We start from the raw sequence: 14766 nt of genomic DNA on the forward strand, positions 1-14766 counted from the left end.
TTACTATTTATAAATCAGCCATTGCTTTAAAACCATCCTAGCTCCGTAAAGGTTCCATCATAAGACTTCAAACTCACTATTAAAGGGAAACTCCAGTCTCACTAGAATAACATCTAGCCTAGTTTAAATCTGGTGTTTCTAAGGTCAGTTCTCTGAACAGGAAATAAGGCCTAAACTGGCTAGCCCTTCCCTGAATAATACCTCAGAGGATATAGATTGCACAAGTTTCTGACCTTCATCACGTCGATCTAAGCCAGACAGAGGGTGTTAGATGTTCAAGGTTGGCTCAGTGCCATTGTCACCCATGACAGTATGTTGCATTTGGCAGCGTCAATTAGCCTGGTCCTCAGATGACCAGACAGATTTTTTGCAAAATAACTGAGTTCTAAGACTTATTTGCAAATAATGATCAACATAACATTAATGTGTCAGCCAAAATCCATCTCGCGCAATCTTCTCCCACTGCAGGCCACTGTGATTCCTCGCATCACCATATTCAGTTTTAAGCGAAAACGCAAACCGGATGCTTTAGATTTTAGCATCCGGTGAAATATCTGGCTCATTGTTCCATCTGCGGTGGTAACACAGATAGAAGAATGATTTAAAGTTTTTGGGGGTGCTACCGGCGTTAGCTAGCTAGTAAGGTTAGCTTGGTGTGCTTGACTAGCTAACGTAAACAATATGTTTAACTATGAAGTTGTAAACCATGTGTCAAATAACATGCCACATTTTTAACTACATAAAGTTAGCTATGTGTCTAGCTAAAATGATGTGATGGCTAGCTAACGTTAGATAGTGGACTCTTTGCTTATGGAAAATGGCTGGCTAACAGTTAACTAGCCAGCTGTCAACAACGAGGCCTTCACAAAGGACAGTAAAATAAAGTTGACCCACCGATTTTACAAATCAACATTTACCATGATAGAAGTTCCCCTTCTCATGTTTACAATGACGGCTACCACAGCGGTATCCGTCATCGCCCCCGAAATATTCCACTAATGTGTAGGACCTACCCGCTGATATTTCCGACAATAGATTTGCAGCAAACCACCCGGCGTTTTTAGGAGCGACAGAGCGTGAACACCATAGAAGACCGAAATGATTACAAAGATGGAAAAGGCCTATTGCACCCGTCTCCTAAAGTGGGAATGCACCTTAGGACTATAATAAACATATTACAGTATGGATACATTATAGTACTCTGTCTCTACTTTTGTTTGACGTTCTAAATCAATAGAGTCCCGAGATTCAAGTTCAATTATTCCATTTTCCACAAAGAGGAAGAACCCATAGTGGTTATTTTATATGTACAGTAACAGAAATATGTAAATGCAGTATATGAGGATATTCCAAGACGGAACCTGAAAACTGTTTACTTGAACAAAGATTATTATACATCAGAGCCCATCATTCAGAATTATTTAAAAAATATATGGCTGTGAGAGTAAAACAGGTGGGGGGCAGACAGGGATGTTTGTGAAGTCCAGTTTTCCAACTAACCTTTTTCAAACCTGTTTTGAGCAATGTTTTCCTCGGGACCAAACACCAAGTGTGCAACTCTATTGTCCGGACCTAGTAAATAGTCTAACTGTATTTGCATAACAATGGAATTCAATCTAAAGGGAGCATGAGGTTGACATGTGCTCAGTGGCATAGGGGCAGATAGAACAGTTTGTGCTGACATGATAACTCACGTGATTTTAATAACAATGCTCTATCCTTTTTCTCTGACACATAAAAGGCTCTGGGATGAGGACAGGCCTGTCCTGTTGACCTCCAGTCATGATGGGTAAGGTAAGCAGAGCATATAATTTTCCAATGAAAAAAAAAAAACATTAACAGACCGCCTTTTCAAGTCTATTGCCGTTCCATTTCAGATTTGATTTTGCCTGGTTCTAGATCTGTTTGTGCTGTATAACCAACTCCGGTGGCCATTGTTTGGCATGACATCGACAGTGACAATAGGTGTTGGTGAGACGGCACATTCAGATCTGGGACCAAGGCTAGGAAAATAGGTGTTCTATCCTTTGTGCCATTCTCAAATATATTTGCAGAGGCAATTTCATGTGTAAATCCAAACACAGGGGTGTTTTTCACCCAGAAAGAAGGTTCTAAGCTAGTTTGAGTAAAATGTAGAGATGTGCTTCTGCCTGTATTCCCATTAACTTTAGAAGCTCTCTGTTCAGATCATCTTCTACGAGGGCAGGAATTTTGAGGGACGCCACTATGAGTGCAGTGGTGACTGCACTGACATGCACTCCCACTTCTCCCGATGTAACTCCATTCGAGTGGACAGTGGGTGCTGGATGGCCTATGAGAAGCCTAACTTTTCTGGGTACCAGTACATGCTGACAAGGGGGAAGTACGCTGACCACCATCGCTGGTCCGGCTTCAACGACTGCATCCGCTCCTGTCGCATAATCCCAGCTGTGAGAACAGCTATATCTTCACCGTCATGACACAACATAACACAAACAAATGCTCTTGAATCTGTTTTACCTTTGTAAACATTTATAACAGCTGGTATAAGTTTGACATGGTTATAGGCAATTGACTTGACAAGAACCAATATTTAGGAATGTTTGTAGGAGGTATGCCTACAAAGTTTTTTTGCGAACCCTACCCAACATTGCAGGAGATGTCTTTCAGGTGGAAGCTGTCAGATGTTCTCAGATTCAAGATTCCCATAAGCTTACATCAGCTGTCATGGCTGTTTACAACAGCTGTTAGTTAATTATGACAATATTCTGTGTAGCTAGGGAGTTCATGTGAAGTTTCCCAAACTTTCCAAGCCTTCATACAACATTCAGGCCAAAAAGTCTGACATTGAAAAACCATTATTTCAGTTCTATGAAGTGAATCAATTTTCTCCTTGCACAGTACAATGGAAACTACAGGATGAAGATCTTTGAGAGATCAGACTTTGGGGGAAAGATGATGGAGCTGAGCGACGACTGCCCCAACCTGCAGGACCGCTTCCACCGGAGAGACATTTCCTCCTGCAATGTTATGGAGGGCTACTGGATCCTCCACGAGCACCCAAACTACAGGGGCCATCAGTACTTCCTGCGCCCTGGCGAGTACAACAAGCATAGCGACTGGGGCAGCATGAGCTCTACCATTGGCTCGGTGCGTCGCGTCACAGAGCTGAAGCAAAACAACCAATAAAGTGGTCTCTAGATCGCTCTGTCTAGCCAGGCTAGATCTGTCTGACAGCCTGCAGAAGTCTATACATATGTAGAGGGGATGCCAACATGAGTCAATCTCAGAATATGGTTGATATCAGGGAATAAGGAGATTGTCCTTTAGTAATTAGACCACTTACTGAGAATATGGCTGGGCTGAAGAAAGCAAGCAGTGGATTGGAATCCTGGTGTAGATTTGTATACAAGAACATTTAAAGGGCTTTATGCAGACAGTCGTCAATTTATACATACCATTTCCTCACATTGAATAATAAACTAGTGGACTGAAGGGACAGTATATTTAATTGTGTCACTAATGCAGCATGCAGCAGCAAAGATAGTTGCAATTTCTTCCAACAGCCTGCTTAAATTGTGTTTTTTAAAACATTATTCTGACCTATACCGAAACACGTGAACTTCATGTGTCTATGACAAAGTAACTTAGTTAACTTGTCAATGTAGCACTGTTTGGAATATAACAAAATCTTACTAGTTGATGTATGTGGTGTGAGACAATACAATGTTGGTGTGTTGACATTCACTACAAGTAAATCAAGTTTGAGCAATCAGGTATCAATCACAATAATTATTCATATCAACAAAAAACAAAAATATTTCTCTCTCACCGTGATTGTGAAACAAATGTGATTGAGAACATCAAGTACCTAACTGTACATCATATTTATTATTCAAATAATCTGTGGCATGAGGAACCAAATATAAAACTTTCACTATGGACCTGTACTGACACCAAACATGTTGACCATAAACATGAAAAACAAAGGGGAAAAAAGTTTATATAAAAAAAAATAAGTCAAATCAAATAGGGCCAACCAATCATGATTACAAATGATTTTACCATAAACATTTATGAGTGGAGGGGGAGGCACAAAATGTCCAACCTATGTGGTCACTATACAAAACATTCTGCCGAGACCTAGTGCAGGGGACTGTCAGACACACACGGCGAATGAATGGATATATACACTGAACAAAAATATAAAACGGAGCATGTAAACTGTTGGTCCCGTTTCATGAGCTGATATAAAAACTCCCAGAAATGTTCCATACACACAAAAAGCTTATTTCTCTCAAATTGTGTACACAATATAATCCATCCTCCTGACAGGTGAGGCATATGAAGAAGCTGATTAAACAGCACGATCATTACACAGGTGCACCTTGTGCTGGGGAAAATAAGGCCAACGCTACAGACGTCTCAAGTTGAGGGAATATGCAATTGGCATGCTGACTGCAGGAATGTCCACCAGAGCTGTTGCCAGAGATTTGAATATTAATTTCTCTACCATAAGCTGCCTCCAACATTGTTTTAGAAAATTTGGAACTACGTACAACCGGCCTCACAACCGCACACCACATGGAACCACACCAGCCTAGGACCTCCACATCCGGGATCAGCCACCTGGACAGCTGATGAAACTGAGGAGTATTTGTTTGTACTAAAGCCCTTTTGTGGAGAAAAAAATATATCTTTCTGATAGGCTGGGCCTTGCTCTCCAGTGGGTGGGCCTGTCTACCAAGTGGGTGGGGCTATGCCCTCCCAGGCCCATCCATGGCTGCATCCCATCTCAGTCATGTGAAATCCATAGATTGGGCCAAATAAATGTATTTCAATTGATTGATTTCCTTATATGAACTGTAATTCAGTAAAATCATTGCATTTATATTTTTGTTGAGAGAAATATTTGTGTGTGTATATATATATATCTCACACAGTACCAGTTAAAAGATTGGACACACCTACTCAAAGGGATTTTCTTTATTTTTACTATTTTGTGAAGACATCAAAACTATGAAATAACACATGCACATGTAGTAACCCCAAAAAAGTGTTAAACAAATCTAAATATATTATTTTAGATTATTCAAGGTAGCCACCATTTGCCTTGATGAAAGCTTTGCACACTCTTGAATGAGTTCCCACATATGCTGAGCACTTGTTGGCTGCTATTCTTCACTCTGCAGTCCAACTACAGTCCCTGGTTCGAATCCAGGCTGCATCACACCCGGTCGTGATTGGGAGCCCCATAGGGCGGCGAACAATTGGCCCCGCGTCGTCCGGGTTTGGCCGTGGTAGGCCGTCACTGAAAATATGAATTTGTTCTGAACTGACTTCCCTCGTTAAATAAAACATTTTTCTTTTAATTATAATAAATAAAAAGTACAATCATAAAAACCATCAAATGCTTTGAGGAAACTGGCTCTCATGAGGACTGCAACAGGAAAGGAAGATCCAGAGTTACCTCTGCTGGAGAGGATAAGTTCCTTTGAGTTACCAGCCTCAGAAATTGAAGCCCAAATACCAAATAAATGCTTCACAGAATTGAAGTAACAGACACCTCAACTGCTCAGAGGAGACTGCATGAATCAGGCCTTCATGGTTGAATTTATGCAAAGAAACACCTACTAAAAGGACACCAATAAGAAGAAGAGACTTGCTTGGGCCAAGAAACATGCAATGGACATTAGACCGGTGGAAATCTGTCCTTTCGTCTGATTAGTACAAATGAGGTTTTTGGTTCCAACCGCTGTGTCGAGAAAGAGTAGGTGAACGGATGATCTCCGTATGTGTGATGGTGCTTTGCTGGTGACACAGTCAGTGAATTATTTAGAAATTGAGGCACACTTAACCAGCATGGCTACCACAGTATTCTGCAGCAATATTCCATCCCATCTGGTTTGCGCTTAGTGGGACTATCATTTGTATTTCAACACGACAATGACCCAACACACCCCCAGGCTAAGTAAGGGTTATTTGACCAAGAAGGAGAGTGATGGAGTGCTGCATCAGATGACCTGACCTCCACAATCACCCGACCTCAACTCAATTGAGATGGTTTGGGAGGAGTTCGACCCCAGAGTGAAGGAAAAACAGCCAACATGTGCTCAGCATATGTGGGAACTCCTTCAAGACTGTTGGAAAAGCATTCTTGATGAAGCTGGTTGAGAGAATGCCATGAGTATGCAAAGCTGTCATCAAGGCAAAGGGTGGCTAATTTGAAGAATCTAAAATATATTTAGATTAGTTTAACAATTTCTTTATTACTACATGATTCCATATGTGTTAGTATTGAGGTCTTTCCAATTATTATACAATGTAGAAATGGAATTATTAGGTCTGTCCAAACTTTTGACTGGTACTGCCTGCATGTACAGTTGAAGTTGGAAGTTTACATAACCTAGTTTCAATGACTCCAACCTAGGTGTTTCAACCACTCCACAAATATCTTGTTAACAAACTATAGTTTTGGCAAGTCGGTTAGGACATCTACTTTGTGCATAACAAGTCATTTTTCACTTATAATTTACTGTTATCACAATTCCAGTGGGTCAGAAGTTTACATACAGTAAGTTGACTGTGCCTTTAAACAGCTTGGAAAGTCCAGACAATTATGTCATTGCTTTAAAAGCTTCTAATAGGTTAACTTACATCATTTATGTCAATTTGAGGAGTACCTGTGGATGTATTTCAAGGTCTACCTTCAAACTCAGTGCCTCTTCACTTGACATCATGGAAAAATCGTCATGGTTCATCCTTGGGAGCAATTTCCAAATACCTGAAAGTACCACGTTCATCTGTACAAACAATAGTACGCAAGTGTAAACACCACGGGACCACGGCGCCGTCATACCGCTCAGGAAAGAGACGCATTCTGTCCCTAAAGATTAACGTACTTTGGTGCGAAAAGTGCAAATCAATCCCAGAACAGCAGCAAATGACCTTGAAGGTGCTGGAGGAAACAGGTACAAAAGTATCTATATCCACATATATATATATATATATCCTATATCAACATAACCTGAAAGGCCGCTCAGCAAGGAAGAAGCCACTGCTCTAAACCGCCATAAAAAAGACAAACTACGATTTGCAACTGCACATGGGGACAAAGATTGGTGGGTAGAACTGAAAAGGCGTGGATGAGCAAGGAGGCCTACAAACCTGACTCAGTTACATCAGCTCTGTCAGGAGGAATGGGCCAAAATTCACCCAACTTATTGTGGGTAGCTTGTGGAAGGGTACCCGAAACGTTTGACCCAAGTTAAACCATTTAAAGGCAATGCTATCAAATACTAATTGAGTGCATGTAAACTTCTGACCCACTGGGAATGTGAAAAAATGAATCCTTCTCTCTACAATTATTCTGACATTTCACATTCTTAAAATAAAGCGGTGATCCTAACTGACCTAAGACAGGATTATATGTCAGAAATTGTGAAAAACTGAGTTTAAATGTATGGGGCTAAGGTGTATGTAAACTTCCGGCTTCAACTGTATGTATATTTTCACACACACTACATGACCAAAAGTAAGTGGACAACTGCTCGTTGAACATCTCATTCCAAAAGCATAGGCATTAATATGGAGTTGGTCCCCCCTTTGCTGCTGTAACTGCCTCCACTCTTCTGGCAAGGCTTTCCACTAGATGTTGGAACATTGCTGCAGGGATTTGCTTCAATTCAGCCACAATAGCAATAGGGAGGTCGGGCACTGATGTTGGGCAATTAGGCCTGGCTCCCAGTCTGCGGTCCAATTCATTCCAAAGGTGTTCGATGGGGTTCAGTTCAGGGCTCTGTGTAGGCCAGTCAAGTTCTTCCACACCGATCTCAACAAACCATTTCTTTATAGACCTGGTTTTTTGCAAGGTGGCATTGTCATGCTGAAACAGAAAAGGGGGGGGGTGCGTAAACTGCCCCCCCAGAACTTCATTCCAGCCCGCAAGACATAAAAATTCTCCCCAATTTCGTGGTATCCAATTGTTAGATATAGTGTTGTCCCATCGCTGCAACTCGGGAGAGGCGAAGGTCGAGAGCCGTGCGTCCTCCGAAACACGACCCAGCCAAGCCGCACTGCTTCTTGACACAATGCCCGCTTTACCTGGAAGCCAGCTGCACCAATGTGTCGGGGGAAACACCGACCGTGACGCAAGAGCGCGATGGGACAGCAAAATCTCAGCCTGCCAAACCCCCTCCTAACCCAGACCACACTGGGCTAATTACCACGAACAGTGCTTGTGCAGATGTTGCTTCAAGAGGCAGTTTGGAACTCGGTAGGGAATGTTGCAGGACAGAAGATGTTTACGTGTGAGGCCTACCACATCGCAGCTGAGCCGTTGTTGCTCCTAGAAGTTTCCACTTCACAATGACTGCACTTACATTGCTCTAGCAAGGCAGAACATTGACGAACTACCTTGTTGGAATGGTGGCATCCTATGACGGTGCCACATTGAAGGTCACTGAGCTCTTCAGTAAGGCCATTCTACTGCCAATTTTGGGCTATGGAGATTGCATCGCTGTGTGCTCGATTTTATACACCTGTCAGCAACGGGTATGGCTGAAAAAGCTGAATCCACTCATTTGAACAGGCCTCCACATACTTTTGTATTTGTGTGTGTATATATATATATATATATATATAGTACACACACGTATACTTTGACCATTTGCTTTCCTGTGCAACCGTTCACCACCTCTTCATTAATTTCCAGGTCATCTTAATGCTTTACACGCTCCGACACTGTAGCAGATACAAAACAGTCTCCTGCTGCTTTCATGTATGTGGTATCTGAAAGTGGTTTGTTGACCCCCACAGTCACGTACAGATCCATATATAAGGTTGCAATTTAAGCCCTACTCATAAAAATTAACTTTAAGGTTTTCACTTCCCACTTTTACATGACAGTTCCTGTATTGGAGGGTTCTGTGACTGACTGTGGTTCCTAGCTGGGGAATCTCTGAGGAACAGGGATGTTCTCATGAAGGTACTTCATACTGCCCGCCTCTGAGAACTCTGCCACTGTGTGCCCCTCACCCCGGAGGACCCACTTGGTGGTCAGCAGCCCCTCCAGACCCACTGGGCCCCTCGCATGGATCCGAGCTGTGCTGATGCCAACCTCCGCACCTGCAGCACCACAATATGGATCAGGATGTGCTGGTCTAGACACTTTATAATAACCGATTATCATTAATACGAATTAATAATTTTACAGATAAAATAAAAAACTGTACTCAACATGAATACACATTTATAAGCATTATAACAAACTAAGCATTACAATTCATAAGTATACAACATTTATACATTTTTAAAAAGCATTTAACTATATTTACTGTTATATTTTTGTACAATGAAATTATTTGTACTCACCAAGACCAAATCTGTATCCATCAGCAAAGCGAGAGCTAGCGTTCCAGAAAACACAGGCACTGTCCACCTGCTGCATGAACTGTTCAGCTGTATTCTCTGTGCAGAAAAACATTACAATATATATTATTCTAGGAAGCAGTTAGTGCATTTTAAATAATTTGACATCAACAATACTTTGTTGGAATCCTATAGTGTAAACATAAATGTATTTTGTTGTAAATAAATGCATGGTAGGCCTATACACTAGGACAGGACAACATTGGAACGTTGACATGCAGTGCTACAGAACTCATTGAAAACTGTGTTTTTATTTTATATTTATTTCACCTTTATTTAACCAGGTAGGCTAGTTGAGAACAAGTTCTCATTTGCAACTGCGACCTTGCCAGGATAAAACATAGCAATTCGACACATACAACAACAGAGTTACACATGGAAAAAACAAATAACGATCAATAATACAGGAGAACAAAATAAAATAAAAAGTCTATATACAGTGAGTGCAAATGAGCTAAGATAAGGGAGTTAAGGCAATAAATAAGCCATGGTGGCGAAGTAATTACAATATAGCAATTAAAAACTGGAATGGTAGATGTGCAAAGGAGCAAGATAAATAAATAAATAAATACAGTATGGGGATGAGGTAGGCAGATAGATGGGCTGTTTACAGGTGCAGTGATCTGTGAGCTGCTCTGACAGCTGGTGCTTAAAGCTTGTGAGGGAGATATGGGTCTCCAGCTTCAGAGATTTTTGCAATTCATTCCAGTCATTGGCAGCAGAGAACTGGAAGGAGAGGCCACCAAAGGAGGAATTGGCTTTGGGGGTGAACAGTGTGACCAAATATTTATTTTCCACCAAATACTTATTTTCCACCATAATTTGCAAATAAATTCATAAAAAAATCCTACAATGTGATTCTCTGTATTTTTTCCCCTCATTTTGTCTGTCATAGTTGAAGTGTACCTATGATGAAAATTACAGGGCTCTCATCTTTTTAAGTGGGAGAACTTGCACAATTGGTGGCTGACAATACTTTTGCCCCACTGTATACCTGCTGGAGCGCGTGCTACGAGTGGGTGCTGCTATCGTGACCAGTGAGCTGAGACAAAGAGGGGCTTTACCAAGCAGACTTGTAGATAACCTGTAGCCAGTGGGTTAGGCAACGAGTATGAAGCGAGGGCCAACCAACGAGTGTGTATAGGTCGCAATGGTGGGTAGTGTATGGGGCTTTGGTGACAAAACAGATGGCACTGCGATTGACTGCATCCAATTTGTTGAGTAGAGTGTTGGAGGCTATTTTATAGAGGACATCACCGAAGTCGAGGATCAGTAGGATGGTCAGTTTTACGAGGGTATGTTTGGCAGCATGAGTGAAGGATGCTTTGTTGCGATATAGGAAGCCGATTCGAGATTTAATTTTGGATTGGAGATGCTTAATGTGAGTCTGGAAGGAGAGTTTACAGTCTAACCAGACACCTAGGTATTTGTAGTTGTCCAGGTATTCTAAGTCAGAGCCGTCCAGAGTAGTGATGCTGGACGATCGAGCAATTTCTGGCAGTGATCGATTGAATAGCATGCATTTAGTTTTTCTTGCGTTTAAGAGCAGCTGGGAGGCCACGGAAGGAGAGTTGCCTGGCATTGAAGCTCGTCTGGAGGTTAGTTAACACAATGTCCAAAAAGGGGCCAGAAATATACAGAATGGTGTCGTCTGCGTAGAGGTGGATCAGAGAATCACCAGCAGCAAGAGCAACATCATTGATGTATAGAGAAGAGAGTCGGCCCGAGAATTGAACACTGTGGCACCCTCATAGAGACCGCCAGAGGTCCGGACAACAGGCCCTCCGATTTGACACACTGAACTCTATCAGAGAAGTAGTTGGTAAACCAGGAGCAGCATTCATTGAAAATAAAGAATTTGTTCTTAACTGACTTGCCTGGTTAAATAAAGGTAAAAAAAAAAAAAAACAAGGCTGTCGAGTCTGCCAATAAGAATGTGGTGATTGACAGAGTCAAAAGCCTTGGCCAGGTCGATGAATACGGCTGTACAGTAATGTCTCTTATCGATGGCGGTTATGATGTCGTTTAGGACCTTGAGCGTGGCTGAGGTGCATCCATGACCAGCTCTGAAACCAGATTGCATAGCGGAGAAGGTACGGTGGGATTCGAAATGGTCGGTAATCTGTGTGCGTGTGTGTGCATTGCAGGATTTGCTCACCGTTATCTGTAACAATGACATCTGTGTGGGAGCTGCCGTATTTGTGGATGTGGTCCACGGCGTCCTGCATACTATCCACCACCTCAATGCAGCACTCCAGGTCCCCGTACTCTGTCCTCAGAGACTTCACCTCAGATGGACTAAAAGTCAGGTAGGAGGCAAACCTGGGGCCTGCGTGGATCTTTACCTGTGGGATGACAAAAAACATTACATTTTCAATGATAACTGTATTTGACCATGTACACATCTCTACTGTGTAGTGAAAGGGACATAACATTTCAAATCAAAGAAGGATGTGCGCATACAGTATCTCAACATTAGAATACTTTTTTTTTTACCAATATCCCATTAAACTGACCAGGTAGATGCTTCACCGATTTCAATAAAAAAGACAGAAAGCCTTCCCCCTTACAATTGGTCAGATAGGGTGGCAAGGTACTACATGAATAAGTTATTGTTGGAAAAATGAACTATTCTGCTGTGGGGTTCTCCGGTAAGTTTATTTATGAATGGCTGCTTTAAAGACGACAATGCTTTGGATGACAACACTAAAAGGTCTAACAGAGTGTTGGCCCGGTCTCTCCCTTTATAAATTATGTCTCTATATAGTGTGTTAATGCTCTGGATTGTGTAATGTCTGTCATCTGTATAAAAGTTACTGAACAAGCCTCAGTATGAGTATTGTCTACATGGAGAGATGGTGGGTGTATGCACATCTCACCTGTTCCACTCTAAGCATATCTATAATCTGGTCAAACAGAGGTGTCCTCAGTAGATCTCTGTGGAGGAGTAGGGTCTCCATGGCATTGCAGGCCGCAGGGTAGTCACATTTAGAGTCTTTGACTGCAGAGAGAACATTTATTAGACTACCGTTCACTTAGAGCAGGTTTTCTCAGGGGTACGCACAATGCCGTAGGGGGTACACCAAATAAAAATGTGATGCACATAAAAAAATACAAATATTTGTTTAATTCACATTTTCAAACAGTACATTTTTGTATTTTCCAACGGGGCTATACATTTGGGTAAGTTCCCCCCCCCCCCTCGCCTGATTAGCCTCATTTCACTGCCAAAAATTTAAATTTAAAACCACCTAGTGTAGAGCGAAATAACACAATGTCAAATACAGGTAGCCTAGTCAAATAATTAACATCCAATCACATTAACCATAACTCTCCAGCAGGAAACCTGAACTTTAGCGTAGACATTTAGAAATGAAACATGACAATTTGAAAAATAAGCAACGGGAGTTTGAGCAAGAATAAAAACCACTTTCGAGTAGTAAGATGTACAAAAGCAACAGACCATTAATAAGAAGGGGCTAGAAGCATCTTATATGGTGAGCTACCGAGTGGCTAGGACAGGCAAGCCCCGTACTATTGTAGAGAGAAAATATACAGGCAATGCCTTCCTCAAACAACACTTTCATGATGCATCAGTGACACGGCAGGAGATGTTTTGAAACAATTACTGCTTTTCATACAAGCCAGTGAATTATATGCGCGACAGCTGGATGAGTCAGACGTGGCGGGCCTGGCACAGCTCCTGGTATATGTCCGTTACGTTTACGGCAGGTCAATTAAGGAAGACATCCTCTTCTGCAAACCACTGGAAACGGAGGACAACATGAGGATATTTTTAAAGTACTGGACAGCTTTGGGCCATCAAATGGACTTGTGGTCAAGATGTGTTGGTATGTATACTGATGGCGCAAAGGCCATGACAGGGAGACATAGTGGAGTGATAACGCGTGTGCAAGCAGTTACTCCCGACGCCACTTGGGTACACTGCAGCATCCACTGAGAAGCTCTTGCTGCCAAGGGAATGCCTGACAGCTTGAAAGACGTTTTGGACAGTACAGTGAAAATGGTTAACTTTGTTAACTTCATTCAAATCAAAATCAAATCCAATTTTATTTGTCACATACACATGGTTAGCAGATGTTAATGTGAGTGTAGCGAAATGCTTGTGCTTCTAGTTCCGACAATGCAGTAATAACCAACGAGTAATCTAGCTAACAATTCCAAAACTACTACCTTATACACAGAAGTGTAAAGGGATAAAGAATATGTACATAAAGATATATGAATGAGTGATGGTACAGAGCGGCATAGGCAAGATGCAGTAGATGGTATCGAGTACAGTATATACATATGAGATGAGTATGTAAACAAAGTGGCATAGTTTAAAGTGGCTAGTGATACATGTATTACATAAAGATGCAGTAGATGATAGAGTACAGTATTTACGTATACATGAGATAAATAATGTAGGGTATGTAAACATTATATTAAGTAGCATTGTTTAAAGTGGCTAGTGATATATTTTACATCAATTCCCATCAATTCCCATTATTAAAGTGGCTGGAGTTGAGTCAGTGTGTTGGCAGCAGGCACTCAATGTTAGTGGTGGCTGTTTAACAGTCTGATGGCCTTGAGATAGAAGCTGTTTTTCAGTCTCTCGGTCCCAGCTTTGATGCACCTGTACTGACCTCGCCTTCTGGATGATAGCGGGGTGAACAGGTAGTGGCTCGGGTTGTTGTTGTCCTTGATGATCTTTATGGCCTTCCTGTAACATCGGGTGGTGTAGGTGTCCTGGAGGGCAGGTAGTTTGCCCCTGGTGATGCGTTGTGCAGACCTCACCACCCTCTGGAGAGCCTTACGGTTGTGGGCGGAGTAGTTGCCGTACCAGGCGGTGATACAGCCCGACAGGATGCTCTCGATTGTGCATCTGTAGAAGTTTGTGAGTGCTTTTGGGGACAAGCCAAATTTCTTCAGCCTCCTGAGGTTGAAGAGGCGCTGCTGCGCCTTCTTCACGATGCTGTCTGTGTGGGTGGACCAATTCAGTTTGTCTGTGATGTGTACGCCGAGGAACTTAAAACTTGCTACCCTCTCCACTACTGTTCCATCGATGTGGATAGGGGGGTGTTCCCTCTGCTGTTTCCTGAAGTCCACAATCATCTCCTTAGTTTTGTTGACGTTGAGTGTGAGGTTATTTTACTGACACCACACTCCGAGGGACCTCACCTCCTCCCTGTAGACCGTCTTGTCGTTGTTTGTAATCAAGCCTACCACTGTTGTGTCGTCCGCAAACTTGATGATTGAGTTGGAGGCGTGCGTGGCCACACAGTCGTGGGTGAACAGGGGTAACAGGAGAGGGCTCAGAACGCACCCTTGTGGGGCCCCAGTGTTGAAGATCAG

General features: G+C 42.2%; 2 protein-coding genes across 3 annotated transcripts in view; one reads left to right on the forward strand and one right to left on the reverse strand.

Annotated features, from left to right (window-relative positions):
* The first annotated feature begins 1785 nt into the window (after positions 1–1785).
* On the forward strand, positions 1786–3240 carry LOC135559377 (gamma-crystallin S-1-like). Its single transcript, XM_064993537.1, has 4 exons — positions 1786–1794; positions 2187–2429; positions 2589–2591; positions 2881–3240. The coding sequence occupies exons 1-4, from the start codon at positions 1786–1788 to the stop codon at positions 3166–3168; spliced, it is 543 nt and encodes a 180-aa protein (XP_064849609.1). The 3' UTR covers positions 3169–3240.
* Positions 3241–3847: 607 nt separating this feature from the next.
* LOC135504730 (delta-1-pyrroline-5-carboxylate synthase-like) overlaps positions 3848–14766 on the reverse strand; it is a 28388-nt gene continuing 17469 nt past the window's right edge. For both annotated transcript variants that reach the window (XM_064923549.1, XM_064923547.1), the window contains exons 15-18: positions 12288–12409; positions 11567–11753; positions 9352–9447; positions 3848–9105 (exon numbers count right to left, since the gene is read on the reverse strand). In XM_064923549.1, coding sequence (XP_064779621.1) covers positions 8924–9105; positions 9352–9447; positions 11567–11753; positions 12288–12409 — 587 coding nt within the window. In that variant the 3' untranslated portion in view covers positions 3848–8923. The remainder of the gene's footprint in view (positions 9106–9351; positions 9448–11566; positions 11754–12287; positions 12410–14766) is intronic.

This window comes from Oncorhynchus masou, chromosome 18, assembly GCF_036934945.1.
Source record: "Oncorhynchus masou masou isolate Uvic2021 chromosome 18, UVic_Omas_1.1, whole genome shotgun sequence".
Lineage (NCBI taxonomy): Eukaryota > Metazoa > Chordata > Actinopteri > Salmoniformes > Salmonidae > Oncorhynchus > Oncorhynchus masou.